Here is a 9,738-nt window from a genome sequence, read left to right as displayed (position 1 = left end):
TCCCCGTGTTTCCCCCGCCCCGAGCGCTGGACTTGTCTGCTGGGTCCTTTAACATGCATAGGCTTCCTTGGGTCTGTCTGCAGGGACCCCCTCTGCCCTACACCCAGGTGTGCTGGGGAATCTCTCAGTAAAAGAACAGGCCAAATTCCTCCTTGCAGGAGGCTGACTGCAAGCTACAGTACCACAGGAACTTGATTGCAAAATTCCAGAAAATGTCACAATTGTGCTTTCAGGGCTGGTAGGAGCTGGCTTCAACACACCACCAGCTGTACCTGGTCCCCAGCACACCTCAAGCTCCCTCAGAGGAAGAAAGACAAGTTTCAAGGCAGACTGGGGGGATGGTATGGGTTTAATATTTTTTAGTATTACAATATATTCTTATGAAAAAGGTGCAGGTAAAAAGGACATTGCCGATTTTGTACATTAGCCTTGTTTGTCGTCTGAGACAGCTGGTGAGAGCAGCCTTGGCGTGAAGGTGTCCCTGGTACAGGTGGGCAGATGGTCACAGCTCCCCCATTGGTGGGAACAGGATGGGGTGGGGAGAACCTGGACTAGCCCCTTCCCCAGCCACTTGGAGAATTTCCTCCACTGACTGCTCCCCACACACCTTACTTCCATCACAGGAGAACGAGTGGGTGCTGTGGCTGGGAGGGGACAAGTTGCATCAGGTTAACTGGATTTTACATCGGACACACAATTAGGAGACATTCAGAGGTGGCAGGAAGGGAGGGAAGGGCACTGGGAAAAGTACAAGGGAGGAAGAGGAGTAAACATGTAGCGTATCAGGGATCCACTCAGCTGTCTCCATGGGGCACTGGCCCCTGCTTGCCCAGTCAGCCACGATGGCCCATGGTCCAAGGCACTCCTGGAGACCTGGCCACAATGGTGTCTGGTGCCAGAGCCACTGGCCAGATCTTGAAAATAATAAATAGAGAAGAAAAATCTTTGGGGGTGAGAAGCCAGAGCCCTAGAAGAATGTATGTGTCCTCTGTAAACAGTTAAGCCAAACTGCTTTTCTGCGGCTCCAATGTGTCTTGAACAGCTTCCGTATTCCTCGTCTTCGTGGCACGTACCCAGGCTTCCATGGTGGATGGCAATGCCAGGACTCGGACAGGCCTGTTGGGTAGAAGGGGAGACCTCCCCTGTTCCCTGCCCCTGTGGATTAGGTTGATACCAGACAGCTGGGGAGAGGATGTTCGGAGACCTCACCGACAACCTTCCCATCATCGCAACACCGGCCTCTGGGGGCAGGGGCTTCTGGGTATGCAGATGGGTGTAACAGCTCTGCAGCTGCTCTTCCTGGAAGCTTCAACTCGCCCTCGCCTGGGCTCCAGGATGGCCTCTTCACACACGTCCCGGCCAGACTTGCTTTTGCTCACATCCCTTCCCCTCGAACCAACACACGTGCTGGGCTTGCCAACCCCGTTTCTTCCCGGAGAGCTACTGTGGCCCCACCCCCAGGGGTCCGGTGTAGGGAAAAGACAGATAGGCAGCTGAAGAGTGGGCCGGCCCACCAGCCTGTCCACTGGCAATAGCCCTGGGCCAGAGGAGTAGGTTGGAAGGTGAGAAACATAAAGGGAGGGGCCGAAGGAGGGAAGGGCAAGGAACCCTTGGATAAGGGTTCAGGCAGTAGACACAGAGGATGAAAGGTCAACTCCGGGGGGAGAAAATGTACTGAAAATCAGCTTTGATGGGGTTGACCTCACCTCCCTTCTTTTAGAAGACAGAACACTCTGTTTACGTACAGCCATCGACCCACCCGCCAAGATGGACAGAGTGGAAAATGGGAACGGGCAGTGTAAGATGGATAGAATGGAAGGAGGGAGTGAAGAGGGGGCCAGAACGGGCCCCTTGGAAGTCAGGCTGAAGAACCAAAGGTACCAATGATGGTGGCGGGACTTGCCCCAGCCACTCACCCCACCTTGTCTCTCTCAGGCAGTGCACTTGCCAGGAAAGTTGGCTTCCCTCCCCTTCCCCACCCAACATCTCCCTAGCCTCCCCGGCCTTCCCTGGCCCAAGTCTGACTGCCGCAGGGGAGGAGACATCCTCTGAGATGGCATGTGAATGCAGAGGGCAGTGCTGGCCCTTGGGACCCTCTCAGGAACCGACACCCCAGCACCAGCCTCAGCCACATAGGTACAGGTGGTTTGAGGTCTCCTACACGCTGGAGAGAGTGGAGGTCACTGTGGTCTCTGCCCTGAGGCAGATGTCAGACAGAGTGTGGGGTCTGAGTAACGTGACGTGGTAGACTGGAAAGCTCAGGGCGGGGGGGGGGGGGGGGGGGGCGGGCTAGGCATTCAAGTGCTGCCCTCTGGGGAAGGGCTGCCGGGACCTCCTAGCCAATGTGTCACCATCTTGCCTCAAGACCATGGTCCATGGAAGGTGGGGAAGAGTTTTGTTCCAGGGTCCCTGTGCCCAAGGCACGAGGCATGGTGACAAGTAGAGTCTTTGTTGAAACCCCTCCCTTACCAGGTACATCAAATACCTGATAGTGAGCCATAGTTGTGGGAACCCAAAGGTGGGTGTGCTGGGATTCTGGATTAGTAGATAGAATACAGGTGGCAGTAGGGAAGGAAGGGTGAGAATTAAGACGTGCAAGAGAGGATTAAGTGAGTTGTGATGGAGTTACAGGCACTGCTACTCTGTGTCCTGCTGACTTGGTCCCTGCATCATCCTCCCAGCGTCTTTTTTTCGTGGAGTCTATCTAGCTAGAATATATAATGCCCCTTCCTTTGCCATCAAGACGAAAGTTGGTTCTCAGATCAATGTTCCATTAAGCCGTCTTTCCCCCTGGCTCTCAGGGCTCCCACCCCACAGATACTGCCCACTGCACATGGCATCCGGACAAGATGCGAGGACCTGTCCAGTCTAGGTGTCAAACAGTTCCCTGCCAACAGGTGGACACCCATGCTGGGGGTGGGGAGCAGCACCCCTCAGCCTAGCCTGCCAAGGATGTCCACATCAGCCTCAGACAGTGATCCCTGGGGCTGGGGAGCAGAAAGTAATGGGAAGAGGAGAGGAGAGGAGCCCCTTCAGGTACATGTGGGAGACACCTGGTCCTGCCTCACACAGCCCCCACCCCAGGACCCAGCCCAGGGCTCTAAACCGAGCACCATGGGGTTTATGTATCCCCGCCTCCTCCACTCAGCTGCTCTGGTCCATCCCTGTCTGCTGGCCTCCTGCTGTGGCCAGTGCCCAGGTCAATAATTTAGCCTGTTTATTGCCCGCTCCCGGGTGACTTCCAGGGCCTGGCCCCCGGACCGCTTGCGGCTGCGTTTGAGCTTGCATAAGTCCTTGTCAAAAACCTCCCCGGAGCGCAGGGCCGACACCAGGTCGTCGAACTCGCCCCCCTCCTCCAGTGCGCTGCCGGCGTGCACCTTCCGCTGCCGCTGCCACCGCTCCCGCTCCCTCTGCTCCTTCAGCTGCAGGGGTGAGGAAGGAGAGATGGGCTGAGGCTGCAGCAGCCACCCGTAACCTCGCTTACAAACAGTGTCCTCCCAGCCGGGGGCTAAGTCCTGGGCTGTGCTTCTTGATGCTGGTGTTCATCACCTGGCCCCACTCTCCTCCTCCCTGGTGCCCTGTGCCTGCCCAGCTCACATGCTCTTTCCCTGCAGGCCAGGAAGACCACTCCCCTCCCCCCCCTGGCTCTCCCCCTGCCCCAGGGTTGGCATCAGTCCCTACAGTGTTCCTCTGGCCCTGTCCTCCTCACACACACCCAGCCACTGGGACCTGCCTCTCTCCCTTCAGGCCCTGCCCACCGCTCACCATGGCTTCCATGCGTGCCCGCCGCTCTTCTTCCTCCTTCCTCTTCCTCATGGCCTCCAGGTCCTGCCGGGCCTCTGAGAAGGCCTGCAGGAAGGTGTCAAAGATGCCAAAGAATTCGTCTGGCTGCATCTTGCTGTCCTGCTCCCCAAAATGCATCAGGGCCTTGGAGAACTGTTGCGGGGAAAAGGGATGTTGGAGAGTCACCCTGGAGCACCATGGGCCTAGGCCACATGGTTAGCTGGGCCCAGAGCAGAGCCCAGCCCAAGAGTGGGGAACTTTGGTAAGGGGTCAGGCCTGGAGAAGGGGAGACCTCCATTATCATCAGGGTGGGGGCAAGGCTGAGGGGAAGGGTGGAGGAGTACATCCCGGGACACGGGGATCCAAGCTGGCCAATGAGGGTGCCCAGAGCCACTTCCGGGTCTGTTATGGTGTGGGTATGGGATCTGGAGCTACAGACCTTAGGAAGCAACCGCCTAGTCAGAACTCAAAAGGACTTCAGAGATCATATATTTATTGAGCTAATCATTTAACCTTTTGTGCCTGTCTTCTCGTCTGTAAATGGGGATAATAATAGAACCTACTTCACAGTGGTGTTGTGGGCATTAAACCAGTTAATCGATGTAAAGTGCCAGCTACCATTATATGCGCCAGGCACGCACTGTTCTTTATGGGAGCTACCATCTCTAAACCACTCCAAGTCCTCTAAGAAAGACCTTGTTACTCAAAGTGCACCCCACGGACCAGCAAGGTATCTCCTGGGAGCTTATGAGAAATGCTGAACCACAGGCCCCATTCCAAACACCTGGAAGAGGACGCACATTTTACTGACACTCCCACAGATGAAGTCGAGGTGCATATTAGTGTGAGAGGCAGGAAGATAGCAACTGAGACCAAAGCTGAGATCCAGAGTCAGTGTTCTAACCCAGCTCTGTCTGTCACAGCTGGGAACCCTTGGGCTAGTTACTTCACCACTCTGGATCTCAGTGACATATCTGTCAAAAGAGCTAATAACCTTTCAACAAACCCAAAAAGTAGGTAATAAGACAACACTTAATGTGGTACCTGACACCTGATGAATGGACTATGGTCTTTACATCAGAGTTACTATTGCCTTTCTTGTAGGAGTAAAGAAATAGTTATTCCTCAAAGCTTGGGCCATCTGGTAGGAATGGGGGAAGGAGCTGTCTACTGAAGGCTGGGCTGGAGAGGAGCGGGGCGGGGTTGGGCTGAGGGCGAGAGGAGGCTTGCAGCACCACCCTCTCACCTTGTGCCTGGCCTCATTCAGCTGGTCTTCCAGCTCTGAGAAGCTAAAGCTGGAAACTGTGATGAAGTCACTCATGACCGGGACAAACTTGTCGTTTGGTTCTCGTAGCTGGTGTTTCTGATATTCCAGCTCCTGAGGATGGAGAGCGAAGTGCTGGTCAGATAGGTGCTAAGATCGAAGTTGGGAATTCCGGAGTCGCCACAGTGCCCACCCTTCTTGTCAATCACAGGACACGAGCCTTCCTTTGGAAGGGGGAACGCCCCAGGTGTCATAATTTTAAGGGCGGTGAAGATTGTGGGAGCCATCAACCAGTCCACCTGCCTCCATCCTTCCCTCGCCCATCCTGTCATCTTTCTCCAGATCCTTGCTACCCAAAGGGTGGCCTGCCACCAGCAGCATTAGCATCACCTGGGCAATTTGAAGAGAGACTCTTGGGCCCCACCTCATACCTGTGGAATCAGAATCTGCATTTCAACAAGGCCGTCAGGTGGTCTGTGTGCAGATGCATTTCCAAATCTCCTTGCTGATGCTGCTGGTCTGGGGTCCACACTTTGGGAGGTACTTCATAAACTGGCAATAACCCTCTGGCCCACCCCCATCACGGTGGCAATGAAAGGTTGTTTCTCATATTTAACTTCAGTCTCTAAGCTCATTCTCTCCTTACCCACCTAACATCTCCACCCCACCCCATTCCCATACATACACCTACTCAGTGAAGACGGGAAAGGACTCTAGTTTGCCAGCCTAGCCTAGGACCAGAGGTAGTACCATCTCAGAAGCCATCAGAGCAGGAACGGTGGCAACCAGAGACCTGGGTTTCCAGCCAAGTGTGCAGCCCCTGGCTCCTCCACCGGCCCAGGAGGAGGTGAAGAGACACAAGGCAGGAACTCCAGGGTGTACCACCAGTCTCCAGTGTCACACTGTGTACTACCTGCCCTGACCCGGCTCCCAAAGGATGTGGGTCCTCTCTTCCACCTACTGGAGTCGAACTTAAGCACGTGTCTCATTTACAGTCCATTCCTCTCCACTGCCCAGTGGACATGCTGGACAGTGATCTGGTTAGTCTCAATGTCCCTCTTTGAGAGACTAAATTTAAACCTCAGATAATCCAGTCATCCTTCCCTGAGGGCTGACTCTGTGCTAGAGGCTATGCCCATTATTCTATCACCCCAGCCAGGAGCTTTGGGCCAGGAATGCATCTGCTGCCTTGGGGCCCATCACCTGGCCCACTGCCGCTGACAGCATCCCCTCACACCCAGGCAGGCAGAGATGATGTACTCACCACCTCGACTGCTCTGAGGCCCTTCCTGAGGTTGCCCACCTCCTTCTCCAGCTCTGCCAGGCTGTGGGGGGACACAGAGGGAGGGAAAGGAGCTGAGGGTGGTCCAGGAATAGGGCAATGCAAAGCCCAGTGGGCTGGGGGTCAGTGACCTGTGCTGCAGCCCTGCACTGGCCACTAACATGTGGCCAATCACGTCCCCTCCATGCCCTGTCTGTGCTTCTATGAAGCGGCAGGGGTGGAACTCATGTCCTGTAGATCCTTGCAGATCAGAAACGTCAGGCTGAGTATTAGAAGGTTTCTACCACATGGCCTCTGTCTTAGATTTACTTATTTTTTTACCACCAGGTAATACTTGTAAGCTCTCAACTTACAAGGATTATCCTTGCATGCAGGAAGCATCTGATGCGCATTAGCCATTTACCACTGCGTTTCTGCTCCTATTGGATATGCTTCTGTCAGTCCGTGTACGTTCCGGTCCGACTTCCTGCGTACAGCAGATCCCACTGCTGCCCCACCTGTATCTCCATCCCTTGTGGCGGGCAGTCCTGACTTCCAACCACGTGGGCACTTTCTCTAGGGGCCGAATAGCAGTGCCCCACTCCCTGAACCCCTTAGCCAGTGACTGACACGAGATGGTGTATGATGTCCCAGCTTTCTCCCCCGTTGGGTAAGATAAGGAAGAGTGTCCTCCACTGTCTCCCACACTTCCTTGGAGGGGTGAAGCTCCGGATGCCCCCCCCACTCTGTTTCCTGGAAGCACCTCTGAAATAAGGATTGGAGAGCAAGTAGTCTGTCTTCGTTTGGCAGACCCCTGGGCATTGCCTTTTCCTACTCAGCCCTGAGCAACCCAATGGAGGACACTTAGATAAGAGCGTGTGTGAGCACAGCGGGAAGGAAGCCTCAGAGGAACCCCTCACTTGACTTTGGCGGCTTCTGGAAGATACTGCAGCTCTGAGGGCATGTTCAGGATGTCAGGGAAATGCTTTTCCAGGATCATGATCAGGTAATGGAGCAGAGAGATGTTTCTGTGGATGAAAGTCAGGTCATGGGTAAGGGTCATGGGCAAGGGTCAGCAGGAAACCAGGGGGAGGTATTAGGGGAAAGAGGCCTCGGGTTGGGTTGGAAGTGGAGGAAGAGTAAAAGGGAGGAGGGGAGAGTCCGGGTGGGGTGTGACGGAGGCTAAGGAGGCAGGCAGGGTCCCACCTGTCGATGCTGGACTTGGTGTCGGCGATCTTGTTGAGGCTGGCCACGCGGAACCCGTAGGCACCCCCCCGCTGCCCTTTGTTCATGAAGTTGCCGATGGCCAGGACGACCTCTAGCATCCGTTTTAGGCGCTTGCTGCGGATCAGCTCCTGGGAGGCCAGCAGTATGGCTGGGAGAGGAGGGGCAGGTCAGATTCCTACACAGAAACCCTCTTGCACCCCGGGACGGTGCCGCCACAAAGTCTGGAAAAGGGGCTGCAAGTGTCCGGCTCGCAGAGGGGCAAAGACTATGCCCCCGCCCCCTCAGGCCAATCCAGTCCACACCTGCCCACCTCCAGGGGAAGAAACAAACTCATCAAAAGCCAATTTATCAAGTAACTAATTCTCAGGATGTGCCAATTCTTCCTAAGAATGTATCCGAGAATATCATTTCTTGTGTCTATTTAAAGATTATTAATATAATCCTTCTATTGACATACGTAAGAATATACTTCTACTTTTCTAAACTTTAGTGATAACATTTTACGTATTATAGGACTGTCCCTGCCTCTTTTGAAAAGCTGAATTTTTATTGATTTATTTTGGAAAGAAAATAATTCCTCTTAAATTAAATTACATGTCACCAACTGTAATATTCCCACACTATTTTTGATCCATAAGACAATGGCGGGCTTTATAGTTGATGGTGTCTTTGAACTTGACATCCTGTTGAATATCATTTTAAAACATTTTCCAACCTTTAGGTATTTTAGCCACTTTCTTCCCATGTCTTAAATACTGCATTTGCTAGAAATACAATTAAGCTAACTCTTACCAAAACTTCAGTACTTAATTTTAATGTGGATGCTCTGGCCTTTCCTCAACTATTACGTATTTGTAGCAGATGTGTGGAATAAGGAGACAAACCCTACACTGAAAATCTGGCTATTAGCTATGGAATGTGCCTTTTGATTGTTAGAAGTGGTGATAAGAAGACCAAACTATTCTATAACCTTTGGCTTATGCCAAACCGAACATTCCTTAAGATGCTGCTATGAAGACAAAATGAGAACCATCTGACTAAGTATTTGCAGAGATCTTCAAGACAATTAAAAATAAGTAATTGTAAAAAAAAAAAAAAGCTGGAAAAGTGAACATTACGGAAGGTTTCGGTGGCTCCTAAAGTTGAACACGTGCATATTCCGATATTCTGTGATCACGTGGTACACCTGATGGGCATTTGAGTGGTTTCCAGTTATTTTCCCTTAAATTATATACAAATAGAGTGGTTAAATAACTTATGGTGTATTCATAAATGGGGTAAAATGCAGCACTGGGAATGAATAACCCACTGCTACACGTAGCTAGAGATAACTCACAACCACAATGCTGAGCGAAAGAAACAAGCACAAAACTATTCACACTCCACCCCGGTTGTATGAAATTCCAGACAGACAAAACCTCGAGAGAGGAGAGGAAGGGAAGGGTTGGGGGATGATGTTGGAGGGGGAACCTGAAGAAGGGGGCTCGAAACATTCTTGACCTGGGGTCAATTACATAGGTGAGTTCACTTCACCATAATTTCCCAAGTAAAACCCTTATGATTTGTGTACTTTTCCACCTGCATATTGCAATGAAAAGTTTGCTTTAAAATAAAGCCACTTATAAAAGTTTCCAGCAATTTTTATTGGTTGGGGTAGTTTTTCTTTGGTTGACACACTATTTGAAAAATTTGCAAAGTAATCATACTGAAAATGCTAAAAATGTTGGCAAAACAGATGACAAGAGTTCAAAGGAAATCAGTGTAAATGGGACAAATGACACATGCGGTACAGACACTTCCAATACGTGCACAGGAATGACACGCTCATGAATACATTCACAGGAGTGCGTTTACACTCGGAACCATACTCATCCTGACTATATTCAGTGAATGCAAGGAGAATTGGCAAATTTGGTATATTCAAGCAATAAACACTTCATGACAATATAGTAAAGAAAATCATGAATATATGTATAAAAGAATTGGTAAATTTGTCAAATCTAGTGCATCGACTTTTGGCAGATTAACCCAGAAGGCCAGCTTGGGGCCAGGGGTGTGTGGGAGGGTGTCAATAGCTCATCAACCAGCTGGGACAGGCCGCAAATCTTAGCTCATCCGGGAATCTTTCCCTGGAGAACTGAAAGGAGGACTATGAACCCTGGTTTCTGCACGATCCTCTCATCTGCACCCAGTCAAGCCCACT

The 9,738-nt window shown here is 51.9% G+C and overlaps 1 protein-coding gene across 3 annotated transcripts in view; it reads right to left on the bottom strand.

The window, feature by feature from the left end:
* Positions 1–359: 359 nt before the first annotated feature.
* DAAM2 (dishevelled associated activator of morphogenesis 2) overlaps positions 360–9,738 on the bottom strand; it is a 109,380-nt gene continuing 100,001 nt past the window's right edge. For 2 of the 3 annotated variants that reach the window (XM_053913472.2, XM_024557826.4), the window contains exons 21-26: positions 7,515–7,683; positions 7,229–7,336; positions 6,312–6,372; positions 5,030–5,161; positions 3,766–3,936; positions 360–3,422 (exon numbers count right to left, since the gene is read on the bottom strand). In XM_053913472.2, the coding sequence (XP_053769447.1) occupies positions 3,201–3,422; positions 3,766–3,936; positions 5,030–5,161; positions 6,312–6,372; positions 7,229–7,336; positions 7,515–7,683 (863 nt within the window). In that variant the 3' untranslated portion in view covers positions 360–3,200. The remainder of the gene's footprint in view (positions 3,423–3,765; positions 3,937–5,029; positions 5,162–6,311; positions 6,373–7,228; positions 7,337–7,514; positions 7,684–9,738) is intronic. The other variant, XM_071219653.1, reaches the window with a different exon arrangement.

This window comes from Desmodus rotundus, chromosome 11, assembly GCF_022682495.2.
Source record: "Desmodus rotundus isolate HL8 chromosome 11, HLdesRot8A.1, whole genome shotgun sequence".
NCBI classification, from domain to species: Eukaryota; Metazoa; Chordata; class Mammalia; order Chiroptera; family Phyllostomidae; genus Desmodus; species Desmodus rotundus.
Note: the sequence above shows the minus strand (reverse complement) of the source record. Positions and strands in the feature narration are given on the sequence as shown.